Genomic DNA, 15,716 nt, shown 5'->3' with positions numbered 1-15,716 from the left:
TAATATTTGCTAATTTCCCCCTTTGTCAATATGTGCATTTAATTTTAGAATTTTCAATTTTTTTAAATTGTGCAATAAATTATAAATTTGAGGTTCTATTTCAAAAACCACTTAAACCAACTTTTCAAAATTTAGTTCCTACTAATGACTGACCAATTAAATCTGTAATTCAAAGATTCATATAAATGCATTATTCAAAATAAATTTCTAACAAAATAAAGGGAAATAAATTTAAACACAAAACTACAAGCATAAAAAAAATTTATTTACAAGAACAGATACTGCAAGATCTTGGTGACAACATAGCCCTGAGAACAGTCAAAATTCATTTCAAAAAAGAAATTTAGTATTCAATAAACAATTTTTGGTTAACCATTATTATCAATATTTAGAACATTTCATAAATTGGCAAGTATGGATAATTTTCTTTTGCTCTGTTTGTTAGCTAGTCTGTTGTCATTTTTGGCTTTTGTGTAGTTATTCATAAGAATATTTGTAATTACACACAAACACTTTTTAATAACACTATAAAGAGTACTACCACAACTGCATTGTGTAGCAAAATTGATCCCTAATATTTCCATTTTTTCTGTCGTTAATTGAATCAGTAGATTTTTTTGTTCAGAAAAATTCAAAAATGCATTTTCATAATTTTTACCAATAAGCTTTTGAAACAATTGGAAAGATGCTATCACGACATGCATTAATAATTTCTGAGGCCATTTAAGTTGGCCTCTGTCAGTCAACAATAAATATTTAAAGACTTCATCGGAACATTGCAACTCAAGAGTTTTTTCTTTAATTAAAACAGATATGCACTGCTCACATTTTAAATTATGCGACACTTTGAAGGCTATGTAACCAGCGATATAAATTAGAACGGACATTGTATGTTCTGAAATTTCATCATCATCATAAGTGTTAAAAACGTTGTAAAAAAATTCTGGTATTTCTAAGCTTTTTGTATAGTTATTAAGTTGTGAACAATTGAGGTCTTTCAATTTAAAATCTCCCTTTTTCTCTGCGTGCAAGCTAATCGTGCTCAGAATCCTTAATTTTTTTCCGTCCTCCATTACCTGCAAACAAGAAACATTGTAATTCCCTCCACTCATCTGGCGATATTGCCCAAAACGTGCTTCAAGACTGTCGGTCTGAAATTTCCCCAGCAATATATATGAACAGCCCAATGTGTCAAAAACATATTTGACAACTTCAATTAAGCTTTGAGTTGTCAACTGGAGTGCAAAAAATGTCTCTTTTGATAGCATGCCACCTCTTCCGGGAATACCTAGCTTTTTCTTCTCGGGAGCTTTCAAAGCAGACAATTCGTACCACTTTTTCAACCATGAATTGAATGCTATTAAGAAGGTTACATTATTATCGTTTACTGATTTAATGGGGTATGACATCTCATCATTTGTTTGTTTTCCCTTTGAGGGATGTTTTACATTAACTATTTTCCACCATTTGGAAACATAATCTATGAACAATTTGGTATTCATTGCATTATCATTAAAATTTTTGTACACTTCTAAAGCCACACAGTTGCTGTCATGAAACAAATCTAATGCATACTTTACATTCTGCTTCTCAATTGAGTTTGGGAAAAAGACCTTATGTGAATGTTTCGGAGCTGTTCATTCGGAGCTAAGCATTTCTCTTTTTCGTAAATATCCTTCAAGTCCTTTAGTTTTGCATGCAGAATTTGCTCACCATCAGGACAAGGAAATATGAAAGTTTGGTCCAAATTTTTTAGATTAAGCCGATTGTTTCTAATAGCTTTTATCAAGTGAACACTGTCAAATAGAAAAAAACAATTTTTTATCTGGATGGAAAGGGTTGGGAATAAATGGTTTTGTTTCCCCACCACACATTATTTTAAACATATTTCTATTGACTGAGTTATTATCAGATATCAATGATAACACAGTAAATCCACATTCATTCAATATAGACAGAACACGATTTGTATAGATATGCAACAGATCTGCAGTGAGCTTGCAAACAGGAAATAATGCAACTACATCTTTATACTTAGATAGCAATGAATTTATCATAAACGTTTGAATAGTTGTTGCAGCGGAATTGGTGTTCAGAAATACCAACAAGACTTCCTGCTTTGTACGAAATTGATGGATTTATATAAATCTCATCAAGCATTACATTGACAATTTTTTCATTTTCATTCAAACTATCAGCTTTGTTTTTTAAATAGGTCAAAGAGCTTTCATTGGCATATGTGGGGCTACATAAATGAGTTAACATTACCACATCCATCTTATTTAAGGAAGTTAACACTTTGCTGTTTCGAATTAAGATATATGCAGAAGGGCAGCTAAAATAAATTTTAGATGCCCACAAAATCAAATTAGCAGAATATCTAACTTTTTTCGTACATAAAAGTATAAGTTGTTGTTGGATAAATTCCAACTTAATTTGCATGTCTTCGTCATTACACTGATCTAAATTTACAATACCATTTAAATATTCAAGCAAAAAACACAGCTTTTGTTCAAATGTTACATTTTTTTCATAAGCATTCAAAATACTTACTATGTTTTCGAATTTAGTCCATCTATCACATATATGACTCATTCCCAACAACCAATGGAATGAACTCATATTCATGGGTACTTCACCATGAAATACTTCAACTTTGAGATTTTTATATATTTTAAAACTTGCACAAATTTGTGGACAATCTGTTTCTTTCAGTTTGAAGAACACAACAAACTCATCACGAATCACTCGCATCCAGTCTGGTTGCAGCTTATCCACACATTGTGAAGCGAGATCTTCGAACGTCCGTATGATGTCATTTGTACACCACAGTTGAAACTCCTGTTCCTCTCTTTCTCTGGCTCGTTCAGTTCGCTCACTTGGATCCTTTCGCTGAGGAGGCAGAGGCTTCGAAAAATAACTCTGCACATTTTCAAACTTCGTAGGATATGCTTCTGATGTAAGCGTAACTTTTTTCCTTGGAACTACCAGCTCTGTTCCATCACTACACTCTGTCCTCACGAACAATGAACTGTTCCTCAAAATGCTTTATACATAAAACTGCTGTTTCACTGGGGGAAAAATCAGCTCGCTTCAGTCCATAGTTTCCTTCTCTCAGGATCAGAAGGAAAAGTGAAGACACTTGTGTATTGGTCTTGTGAAACGTAATTCGAAGTGCATCCAGGAGCACAATTCATGTCATTGTTTTATGTTTCATGTTGCTTTTTTGACATGACAAAAGGACATTTTTTTTATTTTTATATTTGTTTTGGCGCAGTTTGACCAAATTGGTCCTTGCGCCAATAAACCCAAAATCCAATCCAATGCAAAGCATCCAGGAGCACAACATTTGCGCCCCATTTCTGAAAAATGACAAATAAACTTCTTAAGTACGTTTGACAAACACAAATAAGGCAATGTTTTAAAGCTGGAACTGTTTGCAATTACTGTAAAAACACACTAAAAAATGATAAAATGTTTAAATTTTTTTATATATGTTTTAAAAACTTTTGGGTTTTCCTCTTCTGATATTGCCTTGAAACTATGTAGGCCTACTTATTTGTAATGTAATTATCTGTAAAAATTCTAGGGCTTCGGCCTAAACGAATAAATTATCGTAATGATTAGAAAAACATCCTCAAAAATGTAAGATGCGGTTTACAAATTGAGAAGGAAAATAAGCAACTTTTGCTATGATAAATACAGGAGAATAAATAAAATTATATCCATCAACATAACTTTTATATATCAATTAATAAAATATTACTAGGAAAATTTTATTGGAAGTTGGCGATTTCGGAACAGCTTCGATATACGGTCCACGCAAGTTTGCGAGTTTTTAAAAAAAATTTTATTTGACTTCGGGGGTGGGGGGGGGAACAAACGAATCTTTATTTTAATGTAAGATTGGAGCTATTTCGTACATGCAAAGGATATACTTGATAGCTAAGTAAGATTAATTCCTTCATACATATAAATATATATATAAGCAAGTGAAAAAAATGAAAATAACACAAGAGTATTACTTACCAGTTCGATGGAAAAACTATTTGACGACAGAGTTTTTGTACGGTGGATAAAATAAATTTCACTGAACTACTTGAAAAGCATGTGCAAAACTTCACTCATCAACATGGCTCCTTGCAAAGCACGTGAAGCTGTCTCCTTTCTTCCTGCAGTCTCGCGAGGTCAGATCTCGTTTGTGACGTCATGGCGCTCTCATGCTTGTTAGAGTAGGCCCGGTAAGAAGGGAAAAATCACGAAGGCCCCGGTTGAACCAACTCCCGTTGTCTGTCACTGGCGCACTCTACGTGGATGATCTGTTGATATCTTACCAATCAGTGAATATGAGGTCAGCTGAGAGACAATTACAAACCGCTCTCAACAATATTAGCAAGTGGGCTCATAATAACGGCTTTTCATTCTCCGCTGACAAGACTGTTGCTATGCACTTTTGTTGGCGCCGAGACGTACACGATGACGCACAGTTGTTTCTCAATAACAATCTAATACCTATTGTAGAAAATACTAAATTCCTCGGCATCACATTTGACAAGAAACTCACTTTCAAACCTCAAATTGCGCAATTAAGAGCTCGTTGCATGAAGACGATGAACCTCTTGAAGGTCATCTCTTCTACATCGTGGGGAGCTGACCGTAAGTCGCTCCTCCACTTATACAAAGCTTTAATAAGATCAAAGCTCGACTACGGCTCCATTGTATATGGGTCGGCACCTCGGAGCTATCTGAGTGTGCTCGACCCAGTCCACCATCTCGCCCTATGGATTGTTCTGGAGCTTTCCGGACGTCTCCAATGGAGAGCCTGTATGTCGAATGCAACGAGCCATCACTGACATCAAGACGCCAGCAACTTTCCTTGAAATATTTTATCAAGATGAAATCTTTTCCAGATCATCGTGTCATTTTTAATCCCTCATTTCATAGACTATTTGCTGCTCTGCCTTCATGTGTTCCATCTTACGGTCTTCGTATGAGGGCACTTGTGGAAGAACTAGAATTAGACATCAGTCGTGTGGCCCCAGTTGCTTGGCAACTAGCACCATGGGAGCAGTCTCTGCCAGATGTCTCTCTTTCATTATCATTATACCCTAGAGCCACCACAGCAGATGTCATATATCGACAGATATTCTTTAGGTACAACAGAAGCATCATCTATAGCGACTCTCATTACAAGCACTGCGCTCTTTCACTTTTCACACCCACCCATTTATTCATGTAATTTTTCATGAACTGCATCACCTCATTCATCATGGTACCGCAGTAAAATTTCACTGGGTACCAGATCATGTAGGAAAGAGGGCAATGAAAAAGCAGACACCGCAGCTCGAACAACCACCAACGTTTACAATAGCCTTTTAGTAATCCTCAGAGAAGTGATGCAACTGAAAGGAGGAAGTCTGCGTGCCCAGTTACGCATAGGACACAATCGCCTCACACAATCCTATCTTTTATTACGAGAGAGTCAACCGGAGTGCCCTCATTGTCAAAGTCCATTGACCATTGCTCATGCTTTTCTTGTTCACATCATTTTACTACCGCTTTTGGTCAGAATCATCTTTCACTTCGTGACATTTTATCTGACCATGGCGATGCATCTTACATTTTTAAATTCATTAAGGTGATTGGTTTTTACAATCTACATCACACTTTATTGACATGACAAAAGGACAAATTTTTCTTAATTTTAGTCATTGGTTTCGGCGCAGTTTGACCAAATTGGTTCTTGCGCCAATATGTTTAAAATCTAATCTAATTGGATAGAACATGTTTTAAAAAATGAAATATATACTTGATTCACAGATAGCTGCTTCTCCTACCCAGAGCATGACTCACCATTCAGTCTCATTGAAGAGAAATAAGCAGGTGATCAAAGATCTGGTGCATGCTGGAAGAAAATTCATAGATACACAAGTGAATTATTGTCGGGGGGGGGGGTCATAATTTTTTTTTTGAGGGGGACCTAGGTAAATTAGAGTACAGTGGTATGTTTGAGAACTTTTTTCAAATTTCATTCTAGAGCTTTCTTGGCATCCACAACAGGCAAAATGCCAAATGAGCTGGCTGAGAATTGATTAAACATTTATCCATCAACGCCTCTACAAATTTTAGAATGAATTTTTGGCACTCATTTTTCAAAGGATACTGTTCTTTTCTTTCACTAATCTGTCTCCAATGAAACCAAAGCTAACTAAATGCTTTGGTGAATGAGCACTCTTCTCTGTGAAATCAAATTTGTGAAGATTTTCAACAGTCTGTATTGAATCGATGCATTCATCTGTTAAGATGTGGACTAGTTGAAGGCATTGCTTAACTGTTTTCCGTATGTCATAGGCAAAAAAAGGAAGAAGAGGATTGTCATTTTGATACGATACAAGCTGAGGCTGTAATATTTTGGCCAAGACACCAAGCATATGTGCTTACAAATGTTGTACCTGGCTGTGTAGTCATAACAGTTGCAGCTCATCTCTTGCATGCACACTTTGCAATCACCACGCCTGATATCATAGTCACCTCTAGTCATGAATGTCGCATCATAATGAGGGATTGCAGTACTGGAATAAACCTTGCAGTGTTGATGTTCAGCCATTTCTATCACTAAATCTTTGGAATCATGTTTTTGCATATGCTGGACATACGAAATGTTAACTGTTCGCTACATTTCACTCGCCAAATCAATTTCTTTGTAATGGCAGTGGTCTTTCATATTTCAGCTGCCTTTGCCACTTTTATATCTACATTCAAACCTGAGTCCCTCCTGTAGCATGCAGCCCATTGTCATATGTGGCAGTGAAATATCCATGGAACACTTGGGTTTTTTTGGCTTATTTATTTCAACATGACCAAGAAATCCTTCATTTACTTTTTAATGTGGCCTCATGAGTTTCCGCAAAAATGGAGTTCAAGTTGTTTCTCAGGAATCTCTTTTGTTAATTTTTGTGCGCCATTCTCTTTTCACATACTAGGCACACAATAGTTGCTATCTTTCATCTCCGAATGCAGTGTACATAGCCGGAGCACCATCAGACATGAACATCCCATGTGTTATGCGAAGAATGGAGTCATGATTGACACAACACTGTTCATATATCTCCAATGGGCTTGTACAGCAAAACTATGCAGGCAATCAGAATAGAGGCAGAAATATAAAGTCAACAAATGAAGTGAATGGCAATTTGTAGTCTCTAGATATGTTGTGGAGATCTATATTAGTGACGTATGAAACACATTGTGTAGGTGAATGATTTTTCATAGAACTACTGCCAAGTGATTTCTGTCACAATGCAAGTATGTTCTGCCAATTTCCATTTTGTGGCCCATGTGTAGAAAAGACCAATGTGACCATCTATGAATTCTGAAACCTTCATGTATGCTGGACACGTTTTCCCCATCTTTTGAGAGCCACGATGTTTCATTCGCCTCTCCCATTCTGCACTTTTATGGCAGTAATATGTTGTTTTGTGGTCAGCACATGTGAGATTCACGATGTGGCACAAAATTTACTGGGTCAGATGCCTCAATTTTACTTTTCCAAGCAACAAAAAGTTCTATGGTATTGAAGTATCTGCAGGGCTCCCACTCGTACTATTTTTTGGTAAAATGTCCTGGTTTTGTCCTACTTTTCTACCAAATCCTATCGACAAAATTTCTGTAATTGATGTTTAATTGAGCAGGAAATCATTGATATATTGCCAAATATTACAAATGTTGAAGAATGCAATTAATGATTCTGCCAAAGCAGAAATTTTATCATTTTTAAGGTTATTTGGGTGGGGGGGGGGGTGGTATGTGGACCATTTGGTTGATTAATTTTTCATTTGCTTAGTTTGAGGGTTCAACACATATGGTATGTATTTAAAATTATGGTGCAAATAGATAAAACAACAATTTACATTTCAAAGCAGTTGGATACATATACCTATTCTAGGTTTGGTGATTCTGATGCTACCCAATAGCATTCAGTTGTCTTCTGTATTTTTAAGGCATGAAGAGGCATAAACAATAATTACAATGCTCAACAAAGAGCTAGAAATTGAAGTGCTTCATTTGTCAAAAATGATTACACTGGCATTGAACAGTAAAATGTGAACAAATCCCTTTAAAAAATGATGGACAATGCAGTAAAACAGGTTCACCTTGCCTTATTTACATCGGATCTTGTAATCTACACATTTTGCATTGTGCTTTTGAAAGTGGTCTCAAAGGAGCGTCATTCTTAAAAAACGTACGTCTTCAAAATATCATGTGCCTTGTCGAAGAGAGTTGACAAACTCTTCACTTTGGAAGACTCCAAAAAAAGAATGTAATATATATGAGGAGAGACAGCAAAGAATTATTTGTGGTTGCTAGTACACTGTTTTGGCAACCAAGTCATTTATCATTTTGCTTTGGCTTGAGTCAATCTTATAGGAACACATAAAAAGTATTTTCTTTCGACATTTCAATTTTTTAATGAAAATTAAAAAAAAAATTTTTGTTGGCCATGGGGAGGGAGCACGAGTAAAACATATTTTGAATAGATCTTCATAAATTGTTTAAATATCTGCTGATCCTTGGGTGCTTTCCTCGTGTTCGTAAACCGAAACTAATGCGTATATGCAATATTTGTTCTCAAAACGAGGATTGATTGCGTGGTTTGAACATATTGGGGGATGGGTGGCAGTAGAACCAATACAAGTTAACGCCTACAAATGACAATGATCAAAGCACTGAAATTAGCTGAGATATGATGTGAATGCATGCTGATAAACGAGAGATGAATATTTTTGAAAGCTTATAAAGGAGTTGAGGGCCATTTGCGTGTTCTGCTCATTTGAACGTCACTGATGAAAGTATGACTCAAGTTATCACTTTGGGGTATTCTAGTCGAACTTCCAAGACATAACCTTTCGGAGTCTCGAGAACGTTTGCGATGTTTTTTGTTAAATATTTCCTCTGCGCTCAACCATAAAGGTTATTTGCATCCCAATACACCATTTCTTTGGTCGGTTGATCGGGTTCAAACAGCTGTTCGCTGTATCGGCTTAAGCTTTACGGCTAATCGGCCGCTTTACACGCCGAAAAAGCCAAACCAGGACCTGTATACATATGCGCAGGGTCAATTTTGTAATAGTTCATGTTAAGGTTCCTGAAACGTTCGAACGTGTCTGCTAGCAAAAGCACGTCTGATTTTACGTAAAGGTGATAATCACCGAGATCTTGAATGCCTAATTTTCCTCTTAGGAGTTGTGCATGAGTGTAATTATCGGCTCCAATTAGACTGAATTACCACCCCGCGAAACTTTCTTCAGCAGTCTCCAAAAATAGAGAAAACTAGTCGATGTACGGTAAACCCCTTTCCTATCAAGTAGGTCAGCATCTTCGAATATGCTATCAGTCAATCGAAAATCTGAACGAGTAATATTACCAACCAACTTATCTAAAGAAGCCGGTAGGAATTGAAATGAGTCTAAGAAACGTAAACGTAAATATAGAGAAAGAAATGTATTTCTCCAAATTATTAGGGATGACTGAGATGTGTCATAATCTTTGAAGATCCCTGCTGCCTGCATGACTAGATGGCTGTCATACCCTCTCAAATTATGTATAATTACAGGTACATGGTAAGAATATTTGAGTTGGAAATTGCATGCGTTATGCAACGAACTCTATCACCACCCAACGGTTTCTCATGTCATACATACAACCGCCTCATGAAATTTTTTCTCGTTTTCTTGGGATATGTAAAGGAGCTTTCCGGTGTTAAGAATTTTTTGAATGCTATCGTTCAAAACCTTCACCAGCATGTGAAGTTTTCAAAATCTATCTTTTCCAAAAAGTTCGGATGAACATTCATATCCGTAGCAATACTCTTCATGTTTATTCTAGCGAACGCCCGGTCGAAATATCGCATGAGCTTGTGTCAAAAGATTAGCTTTAACAATCACGCAGGGTAGGGCATCAAGATCACATCCATCGCACTGGAAGATGACAGTGATATGCTCGAGGAATGTATCAACAAGTTTTTCGGCATATACAATTTCAAGATCCACGGTCTCGACGAGCACTTTGTTGTCGGATCAGCTAACTTGTCGAAACAATCGCGGTAGATTGTTATAAAGTTCTTAGCCGTATTGAATGTACCGTCTTTTTTGTAGACCGTCTGACATCACTAACGACCGTATTCACCAACACAGTTTCAACTGCAATCGCATGTGAAAGGATTGAAGATCGAAAGGGATTGGTTAAATTAAGGATTTTAACCAATCCGTGTCGATCGCTGATCGTTTAAACTGTGTTGGTGAATACGGCCGTAACAGATCTTCGCACACTACGAAAAATTATTTTCTGGGTTCATTTGGCATCATCTCCGTAAGATCTCAAATACGTAGAGCGTCATCGTTATCCCATTTTTTGTAGGGATAAGGATCCATCTCCACCAGATTCAAACATTCGTAAGTGTTAATCTACACTGCTCAAAACAATTAGGGGAGCAAGCAAAAAAAAGAAAACCGTGCGAGATAGCCACGTATTGGCATACAATGGATAGTACACGCGTATCAATGCGCAGTACAGAAAAAAGACGTTCTTTGAAAATATGGAAAAAACATAAAAAGATGATTTAGCGCAACAATTTGGTTACATGTAAACGATAAAAAAAAGTACTGTTTAGACATGATGCATGAGTTTTAATAGCTGTTCGAGGAGACCACACGCCCTAAGACTGCTGCACACCTGTTTGCCATGGATTGCGATGAGGTTATCGATCAGACTTTGGGGAATACTGTTCCACTCCTCAAGAAGTGCAACACCTGGCTCCAATCATGTTGCTCCCAATCTCGATGTTCAGCAGCCCATCTTCTTCGGGCCGCACGGTGGCGTGGGGTCAACGGAATGCAGACCATTGGCCTTCGTGCATAGAGCCCTCCCTCATGAAGCCGATTACGTACTGTTTGGCTGGACACCCTTCGTCCTGTTGCCAAGAGCAACCGTCTTTGGGGTGTAATGTGATAGGCCTCCTCGTGGTGCACCCTGGGTAATGCTAAATCTATCACACGTCATTGTCATCGCTTATTTGTGCTCATATCCTTCACTTTCAATAGCCCAAATTACATGATTTTTTTCTACACATCTTGCGTCTTGTTTTGTCCTGTATTTGTCTTGTGTCCAACCCCTCATTGTGGACCCCGCTTAGGCGGGGAGGGGTCCTCCCAGACGGGGCATTGCTTCTAGCGTATGCCCTATCTGGGACGCTGTCTACCTGCGTGTTTGCCGTGCGTGGAGACCCGTAAGGCTGGAGATGGGGATCCTGGTTAGCCTGATGCGCTAGCTTTGGCCTCGGATTCAGCCGAAACGGGAGGCTTGGATTAGCCCCGTCCAGGTCAATCGGCTGTGGTCGCCTCGGTGGCTGAAGGGGTTACACTACTGGGCAGGTAGAGGGGCCGGGCCTGCCAGACGTCGTTGAGGTTTGTTGGTGCTGCTTCACGACGATCTTGAACGCGTCTGCTCGCCTGCTTTGGTGGTGTATAGCTCCCACCTAACCTGACGTTGCTACTAACCTTCACCGGTTACGTGTGCGCGTCCCCTTGTAGGGCTCCATGTAACCATACCCATTCAAATATGGGAAAAAATCAAAATGCACCAAAACGTCAAAGGACTGCTTCAAACCAAACACATGTCAATGTAACTGCTTCAAATTCATCAACTGTCTCATTTTTCTTTCTGCACTCTTCAGATGCTGAAAAACCGCTGGCCAAAGTATCACCATTTGTAATAGATAAAGCTCTCTATGGCACAGTTGGTACCTTAAAATCGGTGAAGGCCCTTCGTTCAGGAGACCTTCTCATCGAAACTAAAACTCCCAAACAAGCCGAACTCATATCTCTCGGAGACATTCCAATAACAGTCAAAATCCATCCCACGTTGAATTATTCACGTGGTGTCATTTCAGATAATAACTTAATTAACATGGATGAAGAAGAACTAACACAAGAGCTGGCGTCTCAAGGCGTAACATCTGCCAAACACATTATGAGCCGCAAAGATGGCAATCCAGCTCCCACACGAAACATAATTCTCACATTCTCATCACCAACATTGCCGAAAGATATCAAAATAGGTTATTATAACCTCAAAATCCGGCCATACATTCCTAACCCTGTTCGATGCTTTAACTGCCAAAAGTTCGGTCTCTCACGAACAGCGTGCCGCAGCCAACCCACCTGCGCAAAATGCGGTGAGAAGGACCACATTTCGGACAACTGCACTAATTCACCATTCAAGTGCGTCAATTGGGGTGGCGACGACCCCGCATTTGACAGAAAGTGTCCGAAATGGAATGAAGAAAAAGAGATCCAGAAGATCAAGGTCCTCAATAACATCTCATATATCGAAGCACGCCGTCGTATAACCTTTAACCAAACTCCAATAGGTAATAGATCATATTCTAATATGGTAACAAATCCATCATCAGCTAATATGACTAACAATGTCACCAAAGCATCCGTAACAACTCAGACTGAACCAATAGCTGATACATCAACTCAAACATCATCATCTAACCAGCCGTGTAATAGTTGTGGCTGCTGTTGCTCTGCTGGATTACGGAGGGAGTCCACTACCTCCGAAGAAGAGGCAGGAAAAGCAACAGTGCACACATTCAAAAAACCTACTGTTACTAAACCCAAGATTAATTCTGGAAATAAATCTAAAAAGACCGGATATTCAAGAAAAGCAATAGAGAGAGCAATAAAATGTCCCACCCTCGAAAATGTGTCACTAATTGATACTCGCCGGAAACTAGACCGGAATAAATTTAAAGAACTCGAACCGTCTACTTCTACCTAATTTATGGCCAACATAATTCAATGGAACATTCGTGGTCTTGGATCCAATTATGAAGATCTCAGGGATTTGATCAATCGTTATCATCCTGTTTGCGTGGCACTCCAGGGGCTCGACCATCTACTTGTCGTTCATAACAACCTGTCCCTCGCTGAAGGACAATTCTGAAGGACAAAAGTCTCAGCGATAATTCTGAGCGACCATTTTCCACTCGTTGAAGATTGTCGTTCAGACCACGTGATACGATAAGTACGCGAAAATGCTTCTTCGAGAGTAATTCATCTTCTGACCAATCAGCGCTATGTTAAGGAAATACAACAACTACTATGTTTTTTATTTTAATTGTTCTTCCTGCCGGTGGCAACAGAAACATTCTGTTTATTTACTTTCTGTCCCTTTCATGTGCTTTTTTCTTTTCCTATCGACATGAATGGTGCTCAAACAAAGCGATGCTCTAAAACTATCGCCGCTCAGTATGAGGTGATGGTAATTTTTTTAGAGAAGCACCATGGTTTAATCGACGGGAAGCTGTCCTCTGACCTGACAAGTCATGACAAAAATGCAACTTGGTCACGGCTGGCTACGAAATTAAATGCAATTCCCTATGGTCCTAGTAAAGATGGGAAGGATTGGAAAAAGGTGAGTACTTCTAAGTTTGTTGAATTTAACCTTGATAGGTTTAATAATTTTTTTAATTTATGAAATATAGTTAATTTATTAAATATGTTTCGTTTATAAAACCAAAAGTTTTGTTTCCTTCTGATAGAAAAATTGAAAAAACGAAAATATTGTATTTTTAATCACAAACTAAATTTTTTTATCAACATCTCTCGGAGGAAAAAAAAATCTGATGTAATTATTTGTTATGTGGTATATTTTATATAAACAATGGTAGAATGAAACATAAGTTAACAGCGGTCAAAATAAGCCTTTTTGAATCTGGTTTTGGGAAGGTTGAATTGATCAAGTGTGGCTTTTACGTATAGGATGATTATTTAAACATTTATTTTTTTTGTGTAGACATGGACTCACTACAAGAGCAGTGTGAAAAAAAAAGCTGCAGATATCCGGAAGGAGTCCTTGAGGACAGGTGGTGGGCCATCCCCATCAATGCGACTGTCGCATTTGGAAGAGAGAGTGGTCGCTATGATGGGCGACACTGTGATATATGGGGATGCAGAAATAAATCCCCCATTGCGATCTTCTTCTGCGGTGAGTATTTAATTTTAAAGTACAAAGTATACTTTTTTACTTTCTGGTCATCAGGACTGACTGGTGACTCAAGAGGGGTTCGCTGTTTCAATATGAATTTGTACAGTTCTGATGTTGACCTGATTGTGGGTAGGTTATTCATATGGGGGACCATAGCCAGAAATTTCTTTGGGATGGTGATCAAGTGACAGAATTTAACTATGCTAATTTATAAGAATCAGCCATTTTCTTTTATTTCGGGAGAGGATCAAACTCCTAGTACAGCATTTCTCTTGTTTCTGTGTCTGTAATGAAATAATTTCATATTTTTGTTATGTTTATTAGTGGCACCACTTGTTATTTTGTAGTTTACTGCTGGAGCATCCGCCACAGTGTCGGGATCTTCGATTGTTGAGCAGGAGCCTGTTGAGGTTTTAATCTCAGCTCCTGCTGAAGAATTTCAAGATTCTGATTGCTCCCACCTTTCCGAAGACATGTCTGCAGCCATTGAGTCGGGTAAGAAGATATAATCCTTCACTCAAAGGAATGAAATTCTGAGTTAACGGTGGCTACCACTGCATGGAAAAAGAATGTAATTTTATAGTAATTTAAATAAATCAAGGCAGAACTAGGTTAAAAAAGGACAAATATTTGTCAGTGAAAAATAAAGAATTTCCGGTGAAGCTTCAATTGAGCAAGCAATGTTTTTTTTTTGTATGCCAGAGGAAAAGAACACTATATCCATTTCTATCAATGTCGGAATAATGATATTAATTTGCTTACTTTAATAACGTTAGATACAGAGGACGCATAAATCTTGGTTATAGTAGATCTCAAATAAATGGCAGAGGTATTCACTTCATGTTGTGTCACATTTTCTCATAGCCGAAGAGCTTCTTTACATTGTGCTCTCATGTAATTTCACTTTTGGGACATGGTGCCTATTACCTCTTGGCATACAGAAATGTTGCACGCATTTCCAATTGAGTTTTGGCCCCCCACCAGGTTTGAGACTGCCTTGCATTTTCAGAAACTGATGGCATTGGGTTGTATCATCATTATTGTATATAACTGTCTGAAAGTTTTATGCATAGTGGATATGATTATGAGGTATTATTTGTTAAATCTCCTTCACTTAAATACACATTTCAGATCCTGTTGATGTATCCTTAGCTGTTCCTACCCATCAAGAGGAAACAGCCTCAGCTGCATTGAACAGGACTCCACAAAGAAAAAAAGATGCGATGGAGGAGCTCATAAATGCACAGAAGGAAACTGCAATAGCTTTCAGAGATGTGGCCACTTCTATTAACAATCTTTCAAATTATGCAATGTGTTTAAGGAGTTTATTGAAGTTTATAAGAAAAATTAAAATTGTGATTTTTTTTCTCCTTTTTATTGATTGAATTTGTATTGCTGTATTTCATTTAGATAGGTCACTTTTTAAAATGCTGATTAATCTCCCACAGGAGACTGGAGGATAATATGGTCCTGTTTAGTTAAATTCAACCATTTACAAATTCATAAAACATATGCATCGGTATCAGGAAATGGTATAACAGATTGGAGAGTTTTGAAATTATCTGACATAGGGAAGGATAAAAATCACTAAAAATATTTTAATAAAAACTCTACTCTTTCTGATTTTTTTAAAACCAAAATCATTATAATGAGCAAATTAGTTT

At 37.8% G+C, this 15,716-nt stretch overlaps 1 protein-coding gene across 1 annotated transcript in view; it reads left to right on the top strand.

Moving 5' to 3' along the window:
* LOC149067939 (uncharacterized) overlaps positions 1-15,452 on the top strand; it is a 176,545-nt gene extending 161,093 nt beyond the window's left edge. Inside the window, exons 2-5 of the mRNA XM_089252392.1 lie at positions 12,949-13,479; positions 13,861-14,052; positions 14,400-14,547; positions 15,184-15,452. Of these exons, the coding sequence (XP_089108518.1) occupies positions 13,267-13,479; positions 13,861-14,052; positions 14,400-14,547; positions 15,184-15,437 (807 nt within the window). The 5' untranslated portion in view covers positions 12,949-13,266 and the 3' untranslated portion in view covers positions 15,438-15,452. The remainder of the gene's footprint in view (positions 1-12,948; positions 13,480-13,860; positions 14,053-14,399; positions 14,548-15,183) is intronic.
* Positions 15,453-15,716: the final 264 nt, after the last annotated feature.

This window comes from Pholcus phalangioides, unplaced genomic scaffold (genome assembly GCF_987345545.1).
Source record: "Pholcus phalangioides strain wild (caught in Gottingen) unplaced genomic scaffold, Ppha-v1.0 ptg000028l_1, whole genome shotgun sequence".
Taxonomy (NCBI): domain Eukaryota; kingdom Metazoa; phylum Arthropoda; class Arachnida; order Araneae; family Pholcidae; genus Pholcus; species Pholcus phalangioides.
The sequence above is the reverse complement of the archived record's forward strand: the minus strand, read 5'-3'. Positions and strand labels throughout refer to the sequence as shown.